Raw genomic sequence first — 25,684 nt, 5'->3', positions numbered from 1 at the left:
ATGGCTAACGGTGTGGGACATTTTTCATATGTTTATTGGCCAGCTGTGTATCTGCTTTAGAGAAATGTCTATTCTAATCCTTTGTCCATTAAAAAAATTAATAAACTATTTCTGGCTGGGCACAGTGGCTCACGCCTGTAATCCCAGCACTTTGGGAGGCCGAGGAGGGTGGATCAACTGAGGTCAGGAGTTTGAGACCATCCTGGCCAACATGGTGAAACCCCATCTCTACTAAAAATACAAAAAATTAGCTGGGCTTAGTGGTGTGTGCCTGTAATCCCAGCTACTCAGAAGGCTGAGGCAGGAGAACTGCTTGAACCCAGGAGGCAGAGGCTGCAGTGAGCTGAGATCGTGCCACTGCACTCCAGCCTGGCTGACAGAGTGAGACTCTGTCTTAAAAAAAAAAAAATTAATAAACTATTTCTTAGAGCAGTTTTAGGTTTACAGGAAAATTGAGAGAAAATACAGAGTTCCCATATACCCTCTACCCCCTTCCCAATCTCCCACAGTTTCCCCTATTTTTTTGTTTGAAACAGGGTATCACTCTGTTGCCCAGGCGGGAGTGCAGTGGTGCAATCACAGCTTACCACAGCTTCAACCTCCTGGGCTCAAGCGATCCTCCCGCCTCAGCCTCCCGAGTAGCTGGGACTACAGGCATGTGCTACCATGCCTGGCTAATTTTTGTATTTTTTTTTGTAGAGACGGGATTTCACCATGTTGCCCATGTTTTATAGAGATGGGATTTCACCATGTCGCCATATGAGGGCAAATGATCCTCCTGCCTCGGCCTCCCAAAGTGCTGGGATTAAAGGCGTGAGCCACTGCACCCAGCCTCCCCTGTCACGAACACCTTGCATTAGTGTGGCACAGTTGTTAGCATTGATGACCCGATAATGATGTGCTATTATTACTAACTGAAGTCCATAGTTTACAGCAGGGTTCACTCTTGGTGTTGCCTGTTCTAGGGCTTTAGACAAACGGATGATGACACGTGCCCACCATCACCGTGGCATCCGGAATATTTTCACTGCCCTAAATGTGTCCTGAGCTCGTCGGTTCATCTCTCCCTCCCCCGAACCTCTGGCAGCTACTGATCTTTTTACTGTCTCGATAGTTTCGTCTTTTCCAGAAATGTCATGTAGTTGGAATGACAGTGTGTGGCCTTTTCAGACTGGTGTCTTTCATTTAGCAATATGTATCTAAGTTTCCTCCATGTCTTTTTTTAATTTTTTTGCATTTTAAAAAATTGGTACATTAATTTATTTTATTTTTTAATCCAATTTTAGTAGTCACCAGGGGGTTGAGCTGGGAGGCGGAGGCTGCATTGCAGACTGCACCTGCCGTCTCCCCCTCATCTCAAGAGCTATCGGAGAGATGCCTTCCTTCTGTTCCCCTCTGTGACCCCTGTCTGTGTCCCTTAGACGACCTTGTGGAGAAGACGCCGTGTGCATGGAACTCCTCCCGTGTCTGCGAATGTCGACCTGGCATGTTCTGTGCCACGTCTGTCGTCAACTCCTGTGCCCGCTGCTTCTTCCATTCGGTCTGTCCAGCAGGGATGATTGTCAAGTTCCCAGGTCAGTGTCCCCACCCTTGACTCAGGACAGAGATCTATGCTGTTGCTGCTGCACCTTCCGCCCACCCCAGTGTACTATTGACTTCCAACCTCCCGCTTCCCGGAGCCTGTTGGACAGATCATGTCTCCTTTGGCGATGGGCCAGGGATGTACCCAGCACCCAGCCCTTCTGCTGCCCTCCCCCACCTTGTGTTCCAGGTGCAGAGAGACCCTGCTGTCCCCTGGCATAGACCTGGCTGGAGGAGGTCTTGCTTTGGTTTGAGGCTCAAGGCAGAAGTTATCTGATGCCCCATAAACAAGAAGGAAACCTCAAGTCTCTGTCCTGGGAGTTTCCTAGAAGATTGGCGTTGGCTTCCCCCTTTCAGGTTCAGGGCATTGGGAGTTAGAGGTGCTGAGAGATCTGGCCCCAGGCTCAAGACTTGAGAAACTTGGGCTTCTTTTCCAACTTATCATGTGACCTCAGACAAGTTTCTTACCTCTCTGACTTCTACTTCTCTGATACTACAAGGTGTCAGGGCTGCTTTTAACCAGAGAAGGGGTATGGGCCACAGAACCTGTCTGGGTGGCGTTGGGACCATCTTCCAGAAGGGAGGCATGAAGAGTGGGTGGGCTTTGGAGCACAGCACAGAGTGGCTGCCGCAGCTGCAGACTGTATGGAGTGGGGGAGATGGGCTCAGAGGCAGCCCTGTGTCCACTGAGGAGAAAAGTGCCACAAAGTGCCTGTGGTCCCTCCCCCAACCAGGTCCTTCTCTGGAGTCCCATGCCCTGTTGTGCAAACCTGGGGATTGGCAGTCACCCCCATCGCTACCACTGCCTGCCCCTTTTGTCCTTCCCCCCTTCCCTCATCCTTCACAGCCAGCCCATCCTTGAGTCCTGTAGACTTGGCCCCCAATTATCTTCCCCACCTTCTCACCCCAAATTCCTTCTCTTATACAGCCCCCATGGCAGACAGCCAGAATGACCCTTGCAAGACCAAATCTGAATCTGATCCTCTCTCTCTCTCTCACACTCTCACTCTCTCTCTCTCTCTCTCTCTCTCTCTCTCACACACACACACACACACACACACGGATATATACCTGAAATGCTTCAGTATCTTCCTGTTACTCTAAAGATAAGGACACAAGGCCAGGTGTGGTGGCTCATGCCTGTAATCCCAGCACTTTGGGAGGCCGAGGCAGGCAGATCACTTGAGGTCAGGAGTTCAAGACCAGCCTGGCCAACATGGTGAAACCTCATCTCTACTAAAAATACAAAAATTAGCCAGGACTGGCGGCAGGTGCCTGTAATTCCAGTTACTCAGGAGGCTGAGGCAGGAGAACCACTTGAACCTGGGAGGCGGTGGTTGCAGTGAGCTGAGATTGAGCCATTGCACTCCAGCCTGGGTGACAAGAGCAAGACTCCGTCTCAAAAAAAAAAAAAAAAAAGAAAAAAGAAAACTCCAGGGACTCACCAATGTGACCTTCAGGTCCCAATGCCCCCAGTTGAGCTGCCTTCTTCTCTTCATCTTTCAGAGCCTTTTTACATTTATTTTGTACATAATGTCCAGGGCTTTTAGCGGTTCTTCGCGGGAGGATGAGGGGAAAACGTGTCTATGCCATCTTCCCAGAATCAGTCTCAGGATGTGATCCCAACACAGCCCCCTCCTTTCTCCTTGCCTCAGCTCTCAGCACCAAGCCCTCTCTGGGCTCCACCTGCACTGCCCTTCTTCCAGGTTGGAGGACGTATGTGCTTCTGTGTCCCACCCGGCCTCTGCATGTGCTATTCTCTCTGTCGGAGACACACTTCCCTCCCCATTCACTTAGTCAAATCCTACTCAGCCCTGAGCTCTCCACCCCACTTCCTCAAGAGGTCTTCCCTGGCCTCTCACTAGGGAAGCTGGTAGCACTGTGTCCTTTGCAAATGTGGATACATACCTCTCTCTGTCTCTTGATCAATGTCTGTCTCCCTCCCTGGCTGGAAGCTTCCTGAGGGCAAAGACCATGCCCCTGGTGTCCATCAACATCTCCCCACGGCCCGATCAAATGCTAGGCATGGCACCTGCTCCCCATAGAGTTTCGCTGAATTAAGATATGGGGGCACCTGACAGGGAGATCCAAGCTGGGGGTGGATGGAGTTCAAATCTGGTCAAATTCCAGGTCAGGGGAGAGCGCTCTGCTAAGGAATGATGGAGGCCTCCACCCATAAGCAGGGGACAGTACTGGAGTGGACTGGGCAGCAGATACGTAGGATTTTGCAAGGATTTGCAACTGTGAGGCATGTTCCTACCCGTCTCTGGACCTCAGTCTCCCCATCTCTCAAATAAGGAGGTATAACTGAAGGCCTTGGGGGCCTCTCCAAAAAGGCCAAACTTCCCAAAAGTTTCCAGCTCAGAAACTTCTGCGTCTTTGTGAAAAACATCTTGAGTTCAGTTGTTCCAGCCAAGGCTTCCTGCTGGAGGGACTGTCTGGGCGGTGTTCCTGAGACTGCCACTCGGCGGCGCAAGAGGCCTCCCTTTGCTGCCCCTGGACCTGAGCTGCCCAATGCAGTGCCACTGGCCCGTCGCACGTGGCCACACACTGAAAGTGCAGCTAGGGGCCGGGTGCGGTGGTTCACACCTGTAATCCCAGCATTTTGGGAGGCTGAGGCAGGCGGATCACTTGAATCAGGAGTTCGAGACCAGCCTGGCCAATGTGGTGAAACCTCGTCTCTACTAAAAATACAAAAGTTGGCGAGGTTTGGTGGCGGGTGCTTGAAATCTCAACTACTCGGGAGGCTGAGGCATGAGAATTGCTTGAATTCGGGAGATGGAGGTTGCAGTGAGCTGAGATTGTGCCACTGCACTCCAACCTGGCGACAGAGTTAGACTCTGTTTCCAAAAAACCCAATAAAAAATAAAAAAATTGTAGCTAGGTCTGCATTGAGAAGTGCTGTGTGTACAATATGCACTGGATTTCGAAAACTTAGTATAAACAAGAATATAATTAATTATTTTTTGTATTGATTGCTTGCAAACATGGTAATATTTTAGATATACTCGGTTAAATAAATATACTATGAAAATTAATTGCACTTATTTCTTTTTACCTTTTAAAGTGTGGCTCCTAGAATATTTGAGCTGACCTGTGTGACTCACATATTTCTGTTGGACAGCACTGTTTTAGAAGTGTTCTAATCTCAGCTGCCAAACCCTGGTTAATCTCTGGGGTCCCCTGTGGACTAACCCATGGGGCAGCTCTCCGGGGTTGTTGTTTTTTTTCCAGCTGTAAAATAGAAAGCAGTTTCTGCCTCCAGTCAGCCAAGCCCCATGCTAAGAGCCTTCACTGGCTGTCTCTCCTGAAATTCTTAAGTCTCCATAAGACAGACAGTATTAGCCCCATTTTCCAGGTGTGGAAATCGAGGTCTGGAGATGGGAGGTAAATTGCCCGCAGAGACAGAGCAGGAAATGTCTAAGCTTAGGTGTCGTCACTCCACCACGCCACAGAACACGAGAGGTCAGCATTGCTTGCGCTCACGTGACTCCACGGAAACCTTCAGAGCGAAGTCCCACACATACAGGCCACCAGTTGTTTTTTTTTTTGTTTTTTTTTTTTTCGTGATGGAGCCTCGATCTGTCACCCAGACTAGAGTGCAATGGCGTGATCTCAGCTCACTGCAACCTCTGCCTCCCGGGTTCAAGTGATTCTCCTGCCTCAGCCTCCCGAGTAGCTGGGATTACAGGTACCTGCCACCATGCCCGGCTAATTTTTTGTAATTTTAGTAGAGATGGGGTTTCACTATGTTGTCCAGGCTGGTCTCGAACTCCTGACCTCATGATCCGCCCGCCTCGGCCTCCCAAAGTGTTGGGATTACAGGTGTGAGCCACCATGCCTGGCGACAATACGGGTCACCTTCTAAGTGATGGGACAGGAGTCCAGTTGGGGGTAAGGACATAGTATTTACCATATGTCATGCAGTGTGATGGGCACCTCACGCGCACTCTTCTGTTTATCCTGACAACAGCCTGGTGAAGAGTGTATGATTATAATCATTTGACTGGGCTGGGCATGGTGGCTCATGCCCGTAATCCTAGCACTTTGGGAGGCTGAGGAGGGTGGGTGGATCACCTGAGGTCAGGAGTTCGAGACCAGCCTGGTCAACATGGCGAAACCCCATCTCTACTAAAAATACAAAAATTAGCCGGGCGTGGTTGTGGGTGCCTGTAATCCCAGCTACTCGGGAGGCTGAGGCGGGAGAATTGCTTGAACCTGGGAGGCAGAGGTTGCAGTGAGCCGAGACTGCATCACTGTACTCCTCCAGCCTGGGCGACAGAGCAAGACTCTGTCTCAAATAAGTAAATAAGTAAGTAAGTAAATAAAATTGACTTTCCTGGCACAGTTAGGACATAGCAGGCAAACTCAGGGGCACTGGATGGACGATGTGTATGTTTTCTTCTCCACCCTGCTTCCGTCCAGCATTCTTCAGGACTCCTTGGATTGCAAGTAGCAAAATCCCCAATTTTTTAGCACATGTAGCTTAAAAGTCTGGGGATAGCTCTGAGAAGCTTCAGGCATGGCTGGATCCAGGGCTCCATCTTGCCCCATCTCTCACCTCTATTTCCCTCTCTGTTGGTTCGTCGGCAAGATACTTACTAGCAGCTCTGCCCAGCGCCAGTGGGAAGACAGCTTTCCTTTCTTACATTTTTAATATCCAAAACGAAAACCTTTAAATCCCAAACCAGAATCTTTAAATTCTACCTCACAGGCTTGGGTCACATGTCTGTCCCTGAACTGGCTCATCATGGCCAGAGGAATGGAATGGATTGATTGGTCCAGCCTGGTCTCATGGCCACTCGGGAAAGGGGGTTCAGTCGGTCCCAACCCCTAACCACAGATGCAGAGATCAGAGGGAGAGTAATTCCCCAGGGAAAGGTAGGCTGCTTTACTCCGAAGGGGAATGGGTGCCAGGCAGGTGCCACCTCCAGATGACTGCTGCGTTTTCCAAGGGCCCCATCTCCGACTCTGGCCTGTGGTAGTGAAGGGTGTATTCTGGGAGACTTTGGGTCCCCAACACTGATTCTGAAGGCACTGCTGTCCCCCCTGCAGGCACGGCGCAGAAGAACACAGTCTGTGAGCCGGCTTCCCCAGGGGTCAGCCCTGCCTGTGCCAGCCCAGAGAACTGCAAGGAACCCTCCAGGTGACTCCCTGGCTCTGCCTCCTCCTCTTCCCCCAAGCTGGCTTTCAGACGAGGCTGCCCCACCCCACAGGACACCCATGGTACAACTGGGCTGGGGGTGTAAGCGGGATTCAGCCCATGGTGTCAGGACTTCGGGGTGCCTCTCTGCCAAGCCCCTCAGATCATTTGAGGCCCTAGGGTGTGCCCAGCCCTGCCCTGAGCACATAGGAGACTCACAGGGCTTAGAAAACACAGGCCTTGCTCCCAGGAGCTTACAGTGGGCCTGCCAGAGGCGGTGGGCTGAGGGCCTGGGACCCCATCTCTGTGGAAACTGTTATTCGTGAGCACAGGCCTCCCTTGCCCCATTGGCAGAATTATCAGTCCCATCTCTGGCTTCTTCCCCAGTGGCACCATCCCCCAGGCCAAGCCCACCCCGCTGTCCCCAGCAACCTCCAGTGCCAGCACCATGCCTCTAAGAGGGGGCACCCGCCTCGCCCAGGAAGCTGCTTCTAAACTGACGAGGGCTCCCGACTCTCCCTCCTCTGTGGGAAGGCCTAGTTCAGATCCAGGTAATTTCCCCATGAAGCTGTGGGTCATCTCCCTGGAGTGTCCAATTGGTGGATGGCCCATGAATGGGGGTGTTTGGAGCAGGCGGGCACTGATCTGTTGTCTTTTCCTGGTGGGGAGAGAAGACAGTGGTAAGGTATGATCTAGGGCTGAAAGCATCGAGGGGCAGAGGTAGACACCAGAGAGCTCATTCATTTGCCAGCAATGCAGAGGGCCTGCCTTGTGCTGGGCACTAGTGCCCCATCTCTCTCTCTATTTCCCTCTATGTTGGTTTGTCAGAGGGAAATGAGTCCCACTCTGCTGTTGTGACACTTGGGACTCAGCTGGCCAGCCTCTGCACGTGTCCCTCTGATGCCCTCCTGGTCCCCATGGCGAAGGGTCGACCCTCAGTCATTTTTCTTTTTCTTTTTTTTTGAGATGGAGTTTCGCTCATGTTGCCCAGGCTGGAGTGCAATAGTGCAATCTCGGCTCACTGCAACCTCCACATGCTGGGTTCAAGCGATTCTCCTGCCTCAGCCTCCTGAGTGGCTGGGATTACAGGTGCACACCACCACGCCTGGCTAATTTTGTATTTTTAGTAGAGATGGGATTTCACCATGTTGGTCAGGCTGGTCTCAAACTCCCGACCTCAGGTGATCCGCCCACCTCAGCCTCCCAAAGTGCTGGGATTACAGGCGTGAGCCACCACGCCCAGCCTAGTCCCTTTTTATTACTGAATAGCCCTCCATGGCGTAGATATGCCGTGCTCTGTTTATCCAGTTTTTGGATATTTGGGTTGTTTCTGCCTTTGGCTATAATGAAGAATGAAAAATAAATCCTTGTGTGCATGTGCTTTCCTTTCTCTTGGGTCGGTTTTGTAAAAAAAAAAAAAATGGATTTGTGGGACTTCTAACAATTTTGGGTTGGAGCTCTTTTCCGACAGTTGTACCTTCTCCCGCTCCATGGCTTTGCTTATTCTCTCTATGATGTCTTTTCTTTGTTTGTGGTTTGTTTTTTTGAGGTGAGTCTTGCTCTGTCACCCAGGCTGGAGTGCAGTGTCGTGATCTCGGCTCACTGCAACCTCCGCCTCCTGGGTTCAAGCAATTCTCCTGCCTCAGCCTCCCGAGTAGCTGGGATTACAGGCGCCTGCCACCACACTTGGCTACTTTTTTTTTTTTTTTTTTTGTAGAGATGGGGTTTCAACATCTCTACTAAAGGCTGGTCACAAACTCCTGGTCTCAAGTAATCCACCCGCCTCAGCCTCCCAAAGTGCTGGGATTACAGATGTGAGCCACCGCGCCCGGCCGACACGGGTCTTTAAAAGAGGGAGATAGGAGGCACCCAGCCCCTCCCCGCCCAATACCATTCTGAACAGGAGTTACGCTAGTGTGCTGAGCTCTCAGGGAAGCTGTTCCCAAAGTTTTGAGCATGGGAGTGACAGAGCGGTGAGACAGGGTTGGGGGAAGCTGTGGCACGGTGGCCTCAGGAGGAAGAATGGGCAGGGGCTGGTTGCCGGGCAGTGAGTACCCTCCTCTCGTGTGGAATGCACGCAGCATTCCTGTCCTCTCTGAGCCTCAGGACTCCCTCTGAAAGGCTGGACTGAGCTGATGTGTGGAGTTTGGGAGCTGGCCATGGTGAGGGATGGGGGGCTTCAGGGTTTGGTGGGGAGTGAGGCCTTTGCCAAGGCGGCCTGGCCTGTAGCTTCTCTGCTTCTTTCACCAGGTCTGTCCCCAACACAGCCATGCCCACAGGGGTCTGGTGACTGCAGGAAGCAGTGTGAGCCCGACTACTACCTGGACGAGGCCGGCCGCTGCACGGCCTGCGTGAGCTGTTCTCGAGGTAAGGGCCTCGTCCCTCCCTGGGCCTCAGTTTACCCCTCTGCATTTTTGAACCGTGAACTTCCAGTAACTCCCCGTCATGTTTGTGGGTTTTTGATGGGGGTCGCCTCTTTTCAGAGGGCTTCCACTGGCATATTATTTCCTTCCAGGAAGCGTTTGTGAATCACCCACCTGTGCCAAACTCGGCTCATGAATGTTTGTAACTACTCTGTGATTCAAGGATTGTGATCATTTCCCTTTTACAGAGGAGGAAACGAAAGCTTTGGGAAATCAGGGAACTTCCAAGGGCTGCGAGCTGGAGTTTGAACCCAGACAAGTGCCACCAGGTTCCAGGTTCTCGTCCACTCCACTCGCTGCCCCTATGAGCCACTTCTTTTTTTTTTTTTTTTTTCCCAGACAGGGTCTCACTCCTTCACCCAGGCTGCAGTGCGGTGGTGCGATCATAGCTCCCTGCAGCTGCGACCTCCCAGGATCACGTGATCCTTTTGCCTCAGCCTTTCAAGTGGCTGGGACTATAGGCACACACCACCATGCCTGGCTAATTCAAAAATTTTTTTTTTCATAGAGATGGGGGTCTCACTATGTTGCCCAGGCTGTTCTCGAACTCCTGGACTCAAATGGTCCTCCCACCTTGGCGTCCCAAAGCGCTGGGATTATAGGCGTGAGCCACCACGCCTGGCCTGCGAGCTGCTTTGACGAGCACTTACTGAGCGCGCAGGCACAGCACGATGTGGGTATGGGGCTTCCCTGTGCCCAGCCCATCACAACCTCCCAGCGCCAGCAGCACCCCGAGGGTCATGTGGGCGGGGGGTGTTGCTCAGGCCACAGGCTGCTGTGACTGTTAGAGGCCCTGGCTATTCACGGAGGCCACTGGGAATGTGTGAGTCTGTCTCCTTGTCCAGAGCTGCTTTTGGGCAGCAAAGCAGAGCGAAGGGTCGGGGAGGCCAAAAAGAACCACAGACACCATTTGTTGTCATTGGAGGTCTCTGTCCTAGTTACTAAGGCTGCAAAGCAAATTTTCTTAAAACTTAGTCGTGAAAACAAACCATTCTTTGTACTCACAGATTCTGTGAGTCAGAATTCAGACAGGGCACTGCGGGGACAGCTTGTCTCTGCTCCACAATGTCTGGGGTCTTAGCTGGAAAGCCCAAAAGCTGCGGATCAGGATCCTCTGAAGTCTCATTCATTCACCTGCCTTGGGGTTGATGTCGGCTCCTGGCTGCAGGCTTGGTTCCTTTCCATGTCGGCCTCTTCGTGTCCCCCCTGGTGGCTGGGTTCTAAAGGCGAGGTCTTTTTCTCTTTTTTTCTTTTTTTGTATTTTTAGTAGAGACGGGGTTTCACCATGTTGGCCAGGCTGGTCCCAAACTCCTGGCCTCAAGTGATCCGCCCGCCTCAGCCTCCCAAAGTGTTGGAATTACAAGCATGAGCCATTGCCCCCGGCCATAAAAGTCTTGAGAGAGAGAGAGACAGACAGAAAGAGAGAGCGAGAGAGGGACAGAAAGAGAGAGAAAGAGACAGAGAGAGACAGAGGCAGCAGCCACCCCTCCTTTTATGACCAGGCCTCAGAAGTCACACAGAACTTCTACCACTTTCTGTTTGTTGAGGCAACCACAAATGTCACTTGAGACCGAGGGAAGGAAAACAGTTGTACTTCTTGAGGGGTAAGTGGCAAAGGCTCTGGAAGGGCCAGAAACATCACTGTAGCCATGTTTTGGGAAAATACAGTCTGCTACAACCACCTTGTGGACATATGGAGAAAGAGGAGTTGGCTCTGGGCCCAGTAATTCCTTCAGCTCTCCTAACTAAAGCCCTACGAGGCAGTGGAGTGGCGTATTAGTAGCTAAAGGCATGAGCTTTAGAACCCGAGTGCCGGCTTCAGATCCCGCCTCTCCCACTTGATAGCCTATAACCTCAAGCAGGTTTCCTAACCTCTCTGTGCCTCAGTTTCCTCTGCTGCAAAATGGGCATAGTAGTATCCATCTCAGAGAACTGTGTAAGAATTAAATACATGAGCCGGGTGTGGTGACTCACGCCTGTAATCCCAGCACTTTGGGAGGCCGAGGCGGGTGGATCACAAGGTCAGGAGATCGAGACCATCCTGGCTAACACGGTGAAACTCCGTCTCTACTAAAAATAGAAAAATTAGCCGGGCGCGGTGGTGGGCGCCTGTAGTCCCAGCTACTCGGGAGGCTGAGGCAGGAGAATGGCGTGAACCTGGGAGGCACAGCTTGTAGTGAGCCGAGATCACGCCACTGCACCCCAGCCTGGGCAACACAGCAAGACTCCGTCTCAAAAAAAAAAAAAAAAAAAGAATTAAATACATGATTGTAGGTTAATCTGGGTAGAGTGCTGAGACTACTGTCTCACACATACTCAGTTATCTTAAGAGCTATAATAATAATGATAATAGCTGCCATTGTCCTAAATGGTTTCATTCATTGCTGAGCTCACGCACACCCTCTGCACAAATTCCCCAAATCCTGCCCAGTTCCCTTGCTCTGGAGGCTGTAAGAAGAGACTGTCCAGCCTTTATCATTATCATGCTGGGTCTCTAAGTGTCCTGCTGATTGGGATCTACTCTTGAAGAGAAGTTGCATTTGCCTAATCTACTGATACAGTCATTCTGTATTTACCTCTAAGTGGAGCGTTGCAAAATATTCCCGAACACATACAAATGCATTATTACACTTATTAAAAATAATACCTTTAACATGTTATTTTTTTGCTTTTGGAGAAAATCTTTTTTTTTTTTTTTTTTTTTTTTAATAGATGGAGTCTCATTCTGTCACCCAGGCTGGAGTGCAGTGGCACTATCTTGGCTCACTGCAACCTCTGCCTCCCGGGTTCAAGTGATTCTCCTGCCTCAGCCTCTTGAGTAGCTGGGATTACAGGCGAGCGCCACCAGGCCTGGCTAATTTTTGTATTTTTAGTAGAGACGGGGTTTCACCATGTTGGTCAGGCTGGTCTCGAACTCCTGACCTTGTGATCTGCCTGCCTCGGCCTCCCAAAGTGCTGGGATTACAGTCGTGAGCCACCATGCCTGGCCAAAAAATCTTTTTATTATTAAAAATTTCAAACATATTCAGATGTAGAGTGAGTCAGAGATAGCTGTGTACTATCACACAGCTTTAAACGGTTATGGCGTCATGGCCAGTCTCGGCTCCTCTGACCCGTGCCCACTCACCCCGTCCCCTGGAGGACTTTCTTTTAACAGCTTTATGGAGAGGTAGTGGGCATATGGTAAAGTGCATAGATTAAAGGGTGCGATCTGATAAGTTTTAACAAATGCATGCAGCTGAGCAACCAGCCATCCCCCTCTAAAAGTTACCTCAGGTTGCTTGTCACCATTTCCCACCCCCTGCTTATAGTCACCATGCAATAGCTTGCATTTTCTAGAATTTCATTTAAATGCAACATACAGAATACCCTCCCTTTTTGCCTGCCTTCTTTCACCCTGCAGAATTATTTTGAGCATGCTGGGAGAGGTGCTCAACGGCATAGCCAGACGAGCATTTATTTTCTTGTTGGATGACCTTTGGACAACTGCTTCTCTGTCTTTCTGGGGGCTCTCTGGACCCCCTGCCCTTACCATCCTGATCTTTCTCCATGATCCTCATCTGTGTCCCTTAGATGACCTTGTGGAGAAGACGCCATGTGCATGGAACTCCTCCCGCGTCTGCGAATGTCGACCTGGCATGATCTGTGCCACATCAGCCACCAACTCCTGTGCCCGCTGTGTCCCCTACCCAATCTGTGCAGCAGAGATGGTCACCAAGCCCCAGGGTAAGCAGTTCCCACCCCAGGCCTCGACCACGGGGTGGAGTCTGTGCCCCACTGTTGTGCCTCTCCCCACCAACAGCCAGGGGTGGGGGCAAATGACCTACACCCTCGGCTGTTCATTAGGTCAGGTTTGGGTCCTGGTTATCCTTTGAGTAGTCAGACCCAGTGAATGGAATGATAAAATCCAGTTTTATCATTTTGGTAAGAGATTCTGTTGATTAAAAAAAAAATTCTTCCAGAAATTATTGGGCTGGTAAAATCTTTTTTTTTTTTTGAGATGGAGTTTCGCTCTTGTTGCCCAGGCTGGAGTGCAATGGCGCAATCTCGGCTTACCGCAACCTGCACCTCCTGGGTTCAAGCAATTCTCTTGCCTCAGCCTCCTGAGTAGCTGGGGTTACAAGCATTCACCACCACAGCCGGCTAATGTTGTATTTTTAGAAGAGATGAGGTTTCTCCATGTTGGTCAGGCTGGTCTCGAACTCCCGACCTCAGGTGATCCGCCCACCTTGGCCTCTCAAAGTGCTGGGATTATAGGCCTGAGCCACCATGCCCAGCCCTGGGCTGGTAAAATCTTGACCTGTTTGCAAGGCTGTTTTATTGACTTTGAGAGATGAATATCAAGTTTCTGAAGAGGTTTCTAACAGGATGGTTGGCTTTACCAGTGTGCAGGAAACTAAAACCCTGACAGTTTTTTGTTGTTGTTGTTTTTTGTTTTTTAAGGGCTTTGAGAATTTTAACAAATTTCCAGGTGGTTTAAAACAGATGGAAGAGTGGTGACAAAACCAAGGGGAATGGCCAGGCGTGGTGGCTCACGCCTGTGATCCCAGCACTTTGGGAGGCTGAGGCAGGTGGATCACTTGAGGTCAGGAGTTCAAGACCAGCCTGACCAACATGGCAAAACCCCGTCTCTACTAAAAATACACAAATTAGCTGGGTGTGGTGGTGGGCACCATAGTCCCAGCTACTCAGGAGGTTGAGGCAGGGGAATCGCTTGAACCCGGGAGGCATAGGTTGCAGTGACCCGAGATTGCACCACTGCCCTCCAGCCTGGGTGAGAGGGCGAAACTCTGCCTAAAAAAGAAAAAAAACCAAGTGGAGGAAAGGTCACCCAATGTGACTCTGTGAGGGCTGCCGGAGAAGTGAGGGGTGACTTGCTTCTAGGACCACCAGAGAGGCTCTGGGCTTGGAAGAGGCAGGCGGATGAAGAGCGGGAGGGAAGTGGAGAGGTGTGAGGTGTAGTGGCCTGTGACTACTAAATCTTCAAACACAACTTCAGAATGTATTACAGTGGCATGGCATGGCCACTGACAAGTTTGCACAGATGATGCCTGAGTTTTTAGTCCCCAGTATTGTCTTTTTTTTTGAGACGGAGTCTCGCTGTCTTGCCCAGGCTGGCGTGCAATGGTGCGATTTCAGCTCACTGCAACCTCCATCTCCCAGGTTCAGGCAATTCTCCTGTCTTAGCATCCCGAGTAGCTGGGATTACAGGCACCCGCCACCACACCCAGCTAATTTTTGTATTTTTAGTAGAGACAGGGTTTTGCCATGTTGGCCAGGCTGGTCTGGGACTCCTGACCTCAAGTGATATGCCCGCCTCCACATCCCAAAGTGCTGGGATTACAGGCATGAGCCATAGTGCCTGGCCAACAATCGTCTTTTTGAGTCAGAATGTTGAAGGAATATCCGGTGAAAGTTCGGGCCACTAGTGGGATGCTGTCACTCTGTTTGTAAAGCCCTCTTTACTTGGGTATTTGAAAGTGTACCTCGCAACAGGCTAGCCACGCCCCATCACCCTGAAATGGAGACTGCCAGCTCACACTCTCCGCCCATGGGCCCAGAGTTCCCTAGCTGACTTCCTACTCAGGGAAGAGACCCGTTGCAAACAGGACATACTAACACAGCAGAAGAAACCGTCCCTGCTCAGTGACTGGAATATTCAGTAGAGTCCTTAGGATTTTATTTTGTTTGTGTAAATGTATGGGGTACAAGTGTAATTTTGTTACATGCTTAGATTGGGTGGTGAACTCAGGACGTTTAGGGTACCTATCCCCAAATAGCATACACTGTACTTCTTAAATAATTTCTCGTGGTCCACCCACCTACACCTCCCACCCTGTCACCCCTCTAAATCTCTATTGCCTTTTATTCCACTCTCCACCTCCGTGTGGACACAGTATTTCACTTCCGCTTAGAAGTGAGAACATGCAGTATTTGTCTTTCTGTGTCTGAATGTCTGCACTTAAGAATATGGCCTTCAGTTCCATCCATGTTGCTGCAAAGGACTTGATTTCTTTCCTCATGATGGCTGAGTAGTATTCAATTGTGTATAGATGCCACATTTATCTATTGGTGAATGCAGCATAACCTCCCCCCCTTTTTCTTTTTGAGACAAAGTCTCGCTCTGTTGCCCAGGCTGGAGTGCAGTGGCATGGTCTCGGCTCATGGCAACCTCTGCCTCCTGGGTTTGAGCTATTCTTGTGCCTCAGCCTCCCAAGTAGCTGGGATTACAGGCGTGCACCACCATGCCCGGCTAATTTTTGTATTTTTAGTAGAGACAGAGTTTCACCACATTGGCCAGGCTGGTCTCGAACTCCTGACCCCAGGTGATCTGCCTGCCTCAGCCTCCCAAAGTGCTGGGATTACCGGCGTGAGCCACCACACCCGGCCAAGCATAACCCTTTTAAAATAAATATGAATGAACAGAGACTTATAAGGAAAACAAGCCCTATGAAGGAGAATAAAAAGATACGAAACCAGAAATTCTTACCACACATGAAGCTATGATAAATCCAGGAATAGAAGAGTACTTAGCAACATTAAATTCGTGTCTGCAGAAAAATTCACGAACTCGTTACATCCATAATGTAGGCACAGAATGCTATGAAAAAGGAACAATATGGGATCAGAGGACAAGAAAAGGCTTTTTAGAAAGTGTGCTTGTGATCAGCCCATCGTCTCTAAGTTCTCCATTCACCTTTCCATCCCTGCCCTGCGATCAACGACTGGGCTCCGCCTTTCTCCTCTATAGGGAGCATGCAGTTAAGTCTTGCCAGCAGAGGGCGCTAGAGGGCCATTGCAGGAGGAAGGAGGCTTCTGGTTGCTTTTTTTTTTTTTTTTTTTTTGTATTTGTGTTTGTTTGTTTTTTTGAGACAGAGTCTCACTCTGTCGCCCAGGCTGGAGTGCAGTGATGCGATCTTGGCTCACCGCAACCTCCACCTCCCGGGTTCAAGCAGTTTTCCTGCCTCAGCCTCCTGAGTAGCTGGGATTACAGGCGCGCACCACCATGCCTGGCTAATTTTTGTATTTTTAGTAGAGACAGGGTTTCACCATGATGGTCAGGCTGGTCTCGAACTCCTGACCTGGTGATCTGCCTGCCTCGGCCTCCCAAAAGTGCTGGGATTACCGGCATGAGCCACTGCGCCCGGCCATTTGTTTCTTCTTGCTCCTGCTGCCTGGCCTGGTGACCACCTTGATGTGGCTCTCCCAATGCAGACATTGGCATGTGCCAGGCCTCATGTCTGCAAAAGTGTCCTGACTCCCTGATTCCCTTTGTGCATCCCCCACCAGCCACAGGTCTTTGGCACTCCAAAGTGCTCCAGGCATCTTCCCCACAGTGGCAGCCCCAATTTCTCTGTGCACCTGACCAGAAGCATAGACATCAGGTCAAAAAGACCTACCAAGAGCAAAGCAGGATCAATGGAAATTACCCACGCTACATGTAATAGATGCACCACCATGATTTTATCTACCTGCCAGTTGATGGCATTTGGGTTGTTTCCAGTTTAGGGCTATTATGAATGAAAACAGCTGTGGATATTCTTTTTTTTTTCTAACATGTATGAATTTATCTTATACCTTTTATTATTATTATTATTTTTAGAGACAGGGTCTCACTCTGTGTTCCAGGCTGGAGTGCAGTGGCATGATCTTGGCTCACTGCAGCATTGAACTCCTGGGCTCAGGCGATCCTCCCACCTCAGCCTCCCACAGTGCTGAGATTACTGGCATGAGCCACCATGACTGGCCGATTCTTGTACAAGTCTTTGGGCGGATGTATATTTTCATTTTTCATGGGTAAATACCTAGGAGGAGTGGCTAGGTCATTGTGCTGGTCACGTAGTCAGAATGTTTTTGAGGACTAGTCAAAGCTGGATACCTCTGGTCTGATACAACCCCTTCATTTTACACCCAGAGAGAAGCACAGGGCCGAACCTAGAGCCGGAATGCAGGAATCCCAAGGGTCAGCCCAGAGTACTTTCCACTGGAAGACACCACCCACCCACCTCCTTCTTAGTTCTGAACCTAGAATTTACCCAGCTAAATTACGGTCACCTCAGCTAAATTACAATCAAGTTTGAAGGCAGCATAAAAACATTTTCAGACATAAAAGGTCCAGAAAGCTTTTCTTCCTATATCCTCTCCTAGGAAGTGATTTGAAGATGTAATTCAGCTAAGTGAGGGGGCAAAAAAGAAAAACAACAAGAAGCCATGGAATCTAGAGACCAGCACTCCATCCTAGCAGAGCAAGGAAGGGAAGTCCCAGAATGAAGTGGTATAGACCAGTTGAGCCAGATCAGAGCAGGAAAATGGAAGGAAGGCTCCGAGGAAGTGTTCCCAGGAATAGAAGAGAGAATTGTAGTAAATTTCATGATTAGTAGAGTTGAAAAGCCTGAGGATATGGTGAGGGCACACTATCCTTTTATCAACAAGAAAAAGAAAGGCAATTGAAAACTCCAGGGAAAAGAAAAAACTGACAAGATATATACAGTCCAAATATGAAGGTGAAATTTCACCTGATTTTAAGCGATTGCTGGATGTACAAAAAGAGAATCTGTTTGGCCTTGATGCTGAGACGATTCTTTAAGTGGCCTAAGAACTGGGTGTTTGGATTTAAAGAGAAGTATATCCATCTGGTAAATAATATATTTTTTTAGTTCTTAAATGGAGGCTGAGTAGGCAGGTTCTTTTCTTCTCTTCCAGTAGGCCATTACCAGAGAACACAGGCAGACTAACTAGGGGCTAGACAATGCCTTCTCCTCACCTTCAAATCCAAAGAGGAGGAAAAGGGGAGGATCACTAACTCAGGGAGGAAGAAGGAAAGTTACAAGTGAGGTATAGTATATTCAGAGAGGGGATGAGAGGCACCCAAGGGATACTAGGTCCCCCCCTTCTGCACATACAGGAGGGACAGCAGATCTGTCGCTGGATTTCAGCAGGTGTTTCAGCAGCAGCTGAGACCATGGGCCTGTCTAGTTACATCAGGCTGCCTTGGAGAGAGGGCAGGGGGCTTTCTCCTCATGATGCTAACTGGGAATAGCCACAGTTAATGGGTTTGAGCATCAGAGCTCCAGTCCGCTCAAAGTAAGTGTTCACTGAAACCCAATGACATTTCAAACACTGATTCAAATACTGATTAATGAATATGTAGGAACTATCATAACATGTCGCATCATCTTCCCCATAGTCTCCAGCCTCCAGGCTCCAGCTAATTCAGGTAAGAGTCCAGTGACCTTCCCCAAAGAGGGGGGTTCCTCAGAACCCTACAATCCAAGAAATAAATTAATCCTGGCTTTACTTTTTTGTCTATTTGAGGAAAAATCTGAAAGGTGTCATGAACACTTTGTAGAGGGGAGATGTGGGTATGTGTGTGGGGTTGCTTTGTACCACATCAAAAAGGGGTGCCTCCACCAGGGCTCTGGGGGAGGAGAGGTGTAGTGACTGAGCATAACCCGCTTCTAATGTGGGCCAAATTCTCCTGCCCCAGAAAAGCAGGAAGTTTTGAAGAAGGTGCCCACTCCCCAGGCAGGAGGCAGTGCCGTCCAGAGGAGAGTGCTCTGGGCTGGAACTTGCCATCTCTGTTTCCTGGCTCTAGCTCCAGCCCTGTGTCTCTCTCCATCTGTAAAACAAGGTGGCTGGGTCAGACCAGTGGTGGCCAGCTTTGAACTGCCCTTCAGAGACATTCCGTCTGGCCAGCATAGCAATCCAGCCACCCTTCCTAGGCACTCAAGAGGAATGAAATTATATGTTCACACAGAGGCACGCACAAGAATACTCATAGCTGCCTTGTTCGTCTTAGTTCAAACTGGAAACAACCCAAATGTCCATCAACTAGGGAATGGGTATGTAAACAGTGGTTCATCTGTACAACAGAACGCCATTTGGCAACAGAAAGGAATGAACCTGAATGACTATCAAAAACATTATGCAGAGTGAAAGAAGCCAGACCCCAAAGAGTACATACTGCGTGATTCTGTCGACATGAAATTCTGGAACAGATACACTCCTCTATAGTGACATAAAGCAGATCAGTGGTTGCCTGGATCTGGAGGTGGGGGCAGAGTGAGTGAGGAGAGGCACTAGGGAACCTTTTGAATGTTCTGTATTTTTATTGGAGTTAGTTACCTTTGTCAGAACTCATCAGGCTGTACACACTTAGGGACATTTTCTTTTTTTATTTTTACTTATTTAAAAATAGAGACAGGGTCTTGCTATGTTGCTCAGGCTGGTTTCGAACTCCTGAGCTCAAGTGATCCGCCCGCTTCAGCCTCCCAAAGTGCTGGGATTACAGGTGAGAGCCACCCTACCCTGCCAGGGGATACTTTCTTGTATATAAATTTTGCCTTAGGCTGGGCGTGGTGGCTCACGCCTATGATTCCAGCACTTTGGGAGGCTGAGGTGGGCGGATCACCTGAGGTCAGGAGTTTGATACCAGCCTGGTCAACATGGTGAAACCCTGTTTCTACTAAAAATACAAAAATTAGCTGGGCATGTTGGCAGGCGCCTGTAATCTCAGCTATTCAGGAGGCTGAGGCAGGAGAATCACTTGAATCCGGGAGGCAGAAGTTGCAGTGAGCCGAGATCGTGCCACTGCACTCCAGTCTGGGCAGCAGAGGAAGACTCAATCTCAAAAAATTAAAAATAAATAAATAAATAATTCCTTAATAAAGTTGATTTAAAAGAAAAAAACTTTAAAAATTGAGGCTGTATTTAAACATTAGGAGATTTCAGGTTTCCCTTAAAAACAAAAGGTCTAGCGTCACTGTGCCACCTTCCTGGGTGACCACAGCTGTTAGAGATAAGTAGCAACTTCTCCACTTTGTTTTATTTATTTTGAGTCTTGCTCTGTTGCCCAGGCTGGAGTGCAGTGGCATGATCTCAGCTCACTGCAGCCTCCACCTCCCCGGTTCAAACGATTCTCCTGCCTCAGCCTCCTGAGTAGCTAGGATTACAGGTGTGTGCCACCACACCTAGCTAATTTTTGTGTTTTTAGTAGAGATGGGGTTTCACCATGTTGGCCAGGCTGGTCTTGAACTCCTGACCTCAAGTGGTCCTCCTGCCTCAGCCTCCCAAAATGCTGTGATTACAGGTGTGAGCCACTGTGCCTGGCCAGCTTTTCCACTTTGATCTTTTGAAACACAAATCTGGCTGCCTTAGCTCCCACGGTGCTGCCTCGCTGGAAGCCACCAGTCCCTACTGGTTAACTCTTTCCTGGAGACACCAGTCTCCTTGGTGCTGGTTCTCAGATGTTACCTCCCCTCTGCAGATATGGCTGAGAAGGACACCACCTTTGAGGTGCCACCCCTGGGGACCCAGCCTGACTGCAACCCCACCCCAGAGAATGGCGAGGCGCCTGCCAGGTGACTCCCCCGCCCCTTCTCTCTGTTTGGCTGCTGTGGAAGGGAGCTGTCCCTGCCATGCCCAGGGGATGCCTGGGAGGCAGCTGGGCTGGGGGTGGAGGTGGGGCCTGGGCTGCTCTTTTGTTAAATATGTGCCCATCTCTGTGCTGACACCATTGGAAAGCCAGAAGGCCGTGAAACCCAGTCCCTGCCCTCAAAATGCCTGGCAGAGACTCGGGGCAGAGGATCTAGGGGCCCAGGCTCTGGCTGCACAGTCTCTAGAGAAAGGGAATTATTCCTGAAGACCCACTTCCCTCTTCCCATCTCCATCACTCCTGCCTTGGGCTTCTCCCCACAGCACCAGCCCCACTCAGAGCTCGCTGGTGGACTCCCAGGCCGGTAAGACGCTGCCCATCCCAACCAGCGCTCCCGTTGCTCTCTCCTCCACAGGGAAGCCCGTTCTGGATGCAGGTAATGGTCCCAGCCCACTCACCCCTACTCCCAGCAGGGGCTTCCTCCTGGGGAAGTGGGGATCAGGGGGAGCCAGGAGGGAGCTTCTCCTTTGTGGGTATGGCCTGAGAAGGGGGATCAAGGTTGATCCCAGGTTTCTGGCTTCTTGAGTTGGTGCTGTGGCTCTGGCACTTGCTAGTGACTGTTCTTTTTTTTTTTTTGAAACAGAGTCTCACTCTGTTGCTCAGGCTGGAGGGCAGTGGCACCCATCTTGGCTCACTGCAACCTCCATCTCCCAGGTTCAAGAGATTCTCCTGCCTCAGCCTCCTGAGTAGCTGGGTTTACAGGCGCTTGCCACCGCACCCAGCTAATTTTTTGTATTTTTAGTAGAGATAGGTTTTTGCCATGTTGTCCAGGTTGGTCTCAAACTCCTGACCTCAGCTGATCCACCCGCCTCAACCTCCCAAAGTGCTAGGATTACAGGTGTGAACCACTGCGCCTGGCTGCTAGTGACTATTCTTTAATTCTTGTAGGCAGGAATTCTTTTTCACAGCTTCATCCTCATGGCTCATAATTGCTACTCAGAAAATAGGTCTTTGTTGATTGATTTCATGACTTTGACTAGTCGTTTAGATCCTTTGAGACTCAGTTGTCTCATCTGTAGAATGGTAATGGCAGAGACCGTGCAGGGTTGTAAGCAGTGTAGGTTACAGACGTCTTACAGACGGCCTCTGTAAGAGTTAGCTCTTAGTCCGGGCGTGGTGGCTCACGCCTGTAATCCCAGCACTTTGGGAGGCCGAGGTGGGTAGATCATGAGGTCAGGAGTTTGAGACCAGCCTGGCCAACATGATGAAACCACATCTCTACTAAAAATACAAAAATTAGCCAGGCGTGGTGGCGCGCGCCTGTAATCCCAGCTACTCAGGAGGCTAAGGCAGGAGAATCGCTTGAACCCGGGAGGCGGAGGTTGCAAGGTTGCAGTGAGCCGAGATTGCGCCACTGTACTCCAGCCTGAGCAACAGAGTGAGAATCAGTCTTAAACAAAACAAAACAAAACAAAACAAAAGAAACAAAACCCCCAAGAGTTAGCTCTTAGGGCAAGATGCCAGGTTACTCATTTTAGGACTTGCAGTTCTAGTGGCTGACACGAGGTGGCAGTAGTGCTCCAGTTAGAGTTTCTGAAAGCGCGGTCCTGTCTGGCAGCATTGGCACCGGCTGGGAACTTGTTAGGAAAGCAAATTATGGGCCCCATCCCAGACCTAGAGAATCAGAAACTGCACTTTAACAAGATCTCCAGGGCACTCATATGCACATTAATGTTTGAGAAGCACTTAACTGGCATATACTACTTTTTAAACATCTAAACCTGGACTTCGATAAAGTGCAATCCCTAGCTCTGTGATCTCTGTAAGTGACAAAGGGAAAAAGGAAGCGAGTTTAGTACAAAGGTGTGAAGAAGTAGATCCAGATAGGGGTTAAGAGCGTGGGCCCTGGAGTCCACCCAGCCTGGCCTGGCCTGGGCTGGGGCTCTACCGCTTACTCTCAGGGTGACCTTGGGCAACTTAACGGATTTTCGTGCGCCTCAGCTCCCCTCATTTTTAAACTGAAGGTAGTGATGGTGCCTAGGGCATAGGGTTGGGGATCATTCATTCAGGGAATGCTTGTGGGGCGTGTTTATGTGCAGTGGGGACTCCATGCCTGCCCTCATCAAGCAGGTCTAGAGGGTTGGCCGGGAGGGGACTGGGTTCAACCCGTTCCTTCCCCTCACTGCTTGGCCCTCCCCACCCTGACTCCAGCCACACCTGCAGTGCTGCCAGATGCCGCTCACACCGGGCCCTCCTCCACAGTCCTCAAATTTTGGTCTATTGGACCTCAATTCCTTTGTTCTGGCTCCTAGACGCCTCAATTTCTCACCCTCTAGACACAGTTTGCCCTTCTCTCAGCCTTAAATAGTTGATCAGCTTCCTGGAGCCAGGCGAGGGAGGGCTGGATGAGATACAGCCTTGGCTTGGAAAGAACCTGTTGTTGTTAGCCATGGTGGAAGCTGTGTCCCAGGAGAAGGAGGAAGTAGTCTGGGGCTGGGGCTGTCCTGTGTGGTTGCAGCGAGGCAAAGAGTGCGGGGCATCTCTGTGTTCCAGGGCCAGTGCTCTTCTGGGTGATCCTGGTGCTGGCTGTGGTGGTCGGCTCCAGCGCCTTCCTCCTGTGCCACCGGAGGGCCTGCAGGAAGCGAATTCGGCAGAGTAAGTGGCTGTGTTCTTGGGGCCTTGGGGAGGACAGGTTGCTCTCTGCCAGCCTGGCCTGGGTCCTTTCCCTGCCTGCTCCTGCTCTCTGAGGCCGCCACCCCCAGCCTTCCTCCTGGTGTCGTTTCAGAGCTCCACCTGTGCTACCCGGTCCAGACCTCCCAGCCCAAGCTAGAGCTTGTGGGTGAGTGTCCAGCCGTCCAAAGGGGCTGCCCGAGCCAGAGGAACACAGGGCAGCTCTGGGCCCGGGGCGTGGGCTCCGGAGACTGAACTTCTACCCCAGCCTCGAGGCTCCCTGTCTGTTGCTCCTGTCGCATTCTGTTCATCTGTAGGGATGCAATGCGGGTGAAAACTCATGCGTGTGGAGAATGCAATGAGGTGAAGACTGTACTGGGTGTGACGACCGTGTGGCTTGCCCAGAGCAGCACCTGGATGGATGCTGGCATGAACGTTTAAAAGTCTATCTTGTCTTTCGCTTTTTCCTCCAGTACCCCCAGGGGGCATTCCTGCCAGCCTTCCCTTCCTCTCTACATTCTACCCTCCCTTTCTCCCTCTCCCTCCTTCCCTTTCTCTTTCCCCTCTCTCCCCCTCTTCTACCACCCAGCAAGTCAGCCCACGGGCAGGAGGGGAAAGGAGCACATGGTGCGGGAGGGACCCTGGTTCTGCCACTTACAAGCTGTGTGACCCCGGGTGAGTTACTGAATTGCTCTGTGTCTCAGTTTCCTCATCTAGAAAATGCAGATGGTAGAACCTACTTCAGAGGCTTCGCCTGTGGATTCGTTGAGGTCGGGCTGTTAAGCGCATTGTGGAGTACCTGCCTACAGTTGGTGGCTGCTGCCTGTTAGGCTGGCCTGTGCCTGGGGCTTTTTCCTCCCTGGAAGCTTCAGGCCTTCCTGAGTCCTGGGTGCTCCTGACCCCCTCCCTGGTCCCTGCACTCTGATCCCTGCCCAGCCTCCGGGCCAGCTCTTCCAGGCAGCCCTTGGGAGCTGGGACCCTCCTCACCTGTCCAGGCAGGGGCGTCTATACAGCGCGTGTCTTCCAGCTCTCACCTGGGGCAGGGGGCTCCCAGCCATCTTGTGCCAAGCACCTTCTCTCTCCTGGGCAGCCTCTTCAAGGCAGGCCAGGGTCTTCCTCAGCACTGCATGGCATGGATTGAGTGCCTGCTCTGTGCTGGGCTCTGATGGGGGAATCATCTGAGCCTTCCTTTCTGATTTGCAAGGTGGGCTCCCATACAGGCCTCCTGTACTCCCCTACTACTGACCTTTGTTCTGCAAGGAGGAGGCAGGGCTCAGCGAGGTGGATGGCTGGCCCAGGGCCACACAGCCTGGCAGTGGCACAGCCAGCCTCAGGCACTGGTCCTAGGGGTTTTGGTTTGTAAAGGGCTCAGTCATGTCCCCTCTTCCTTCCCCCCCACGAGCTCTGTCCACCACCGCAATGCCTACCCAAGAGCCGCGTGCTCAGCCTAAGGCTAGGCCCTGGCCCGTCCCCCGATCTCTCCAGGACCCTTGGAGAGGCCCTTGCATAGGCTGACTGTTGACTTGGGCACAAAAACACAGTCCACTGAGGCATGTTTTGAATTTGATGAGTTTCACAAGCAAGCGCTGTGGTCCCTGTGCAAGGGGGGTTTTTGTGTTTTGATAGTTTCAAGCCTGTTTCCATGACCTGTCAGGCTGAGTGTCTCATTGAAACCGGCGTTTGCTTTCTTGACATTTTTCTAGTATTAGAATTTCCATTGCCGTCAGTTTATTTTTTTTCTTCAAACCTCTGTGAGAGCAGTTTTGTTACAAGAAGAAAAAAGAAAGAAAACACCTTCCCCTAAGAAGCCAGATCTACAAAGAACTGAGCCCTAAGACTCAGTGGTGGATGTCTTATCTCAGGTCGTTTTTGACCCTCTAGCTTCTGGTGGGACCTCGGGGTCTGGGTTCCCAGGCTCAAGATGGACAGAAAGTGAAGTCAAGACAGGCAAGCTCACAGGGCACAGGGTAAGAATGGACCGAGCTGGCCGGATGCGCCTTTCCCTCCCGAGCCGTGGGTGGTGAAGGAGGGAAGGAGCACCGGTTCATTGGTTCATTCATTCATCTATTCACATGGGCTTCGTGGAGCACTTCCTCCGTGCAGGCTCTGTGCCGGGCCCAGAAGCTGTCCTAGCTCCCTCCAAGCTTTTAGACTAATTCCAACTGCCCACAGAGGCCAAAGGCAGGCAGGAGGGGAGTGTGCGCCCCTTGGCCTCCCACATCCCAGACCTGGGGCAGAGGGTGCTCTTGGTTCCTTTGAGCAGTGAGCGCATCAGGGATCTGTGGTCCGTGCAGGTGCGATGAGATGCCCACCAACCAGCCCTCGAGTGGATCGACCTTCCCGTGTGTGTCCTCGGTGACAGGCATTTGCAAAGCACACACGTGTTCTCATCCACTCCTCCAGTGGCCTGTGAGGTACCTACTGTTATCCCCGTTGCACAGATTAGCAGCCTGAGGCACCGGATGATGAAGTAATTTGTTTAAGGCCACGTGC

The 25,684-nt window shown here is 50.8% G+C and overlaps 1 protein-coding gene across 6 annotated transcripts in view; it reads left to right on the top strand.

The window, feature by feature from the left end:
* The window catches only part of TNFRSF8 (TNF receptor superfamily member 8), a 79,621-nt gene that overhangs the window by 38,659 nt on the left and 15,278 nt on the right, over nt 1-25,684 (top strand). For 3 of the 6 annotated variants that reach the window (XM_054541618.2, XM_024255609.3, XM_054541639.1), the window contains 9 exons: nt 1,422-1,574; nt 6,637-6,727; nt 7,112-7,275; nt 8,975-9,091; nt 12,721-12,873; nt 20,414-20,507; nt 20,845-20,957; nt 23,075-23,176; nt 23,307-23,360. In XM_054541618.2, coding sequence (XP_054397593.1) covers nt 1,422-1,574; nt 6,637-6,727; nt 7,112-7,275; nt 8,975-9,091; nt 12,721-12,873; nt 20,414-20,507; nt 20,845-20,957; nt 23,075-23,176; nt 23,307-23,360 — 1,041 coding nt within the window. The remainder of the gene's footprint in view (nt 1-1,421; nt 1,575-6,636; nt 6,728-7,111; nt 7,276-8,974; nt 9,092-12,720; nt 12,874-20,413; nt 20,508-20,844; nt 20,958-23,074; nt 23,177-23,306; nt 23,361-25,684) is intronic. The other 3 variants (XM_054541630.1, XM_054541623.2, XM_024255605.3) reach the window with 2 other exon arrangements.

The sequence above is a fragment of the Pongo abelii genome, chromosome 1 (assembly GCF_028885655.2).
Source record: "Pongo abelii isolate AG06213 chromosome 1, NHGRI_mPonAbe1-v2.0_pri, whole genome shotgun sequence".
Classification (NCBI taxonomy): domain Eukaryota; kingdom Metazoa; phylum Chordata; class Mammalia; order Primates; family Hominidae; genus Pongo; species Pongo abelii.
This window is presented reverse-complemented; position numbering and strand designations above follow the sequence as displayed.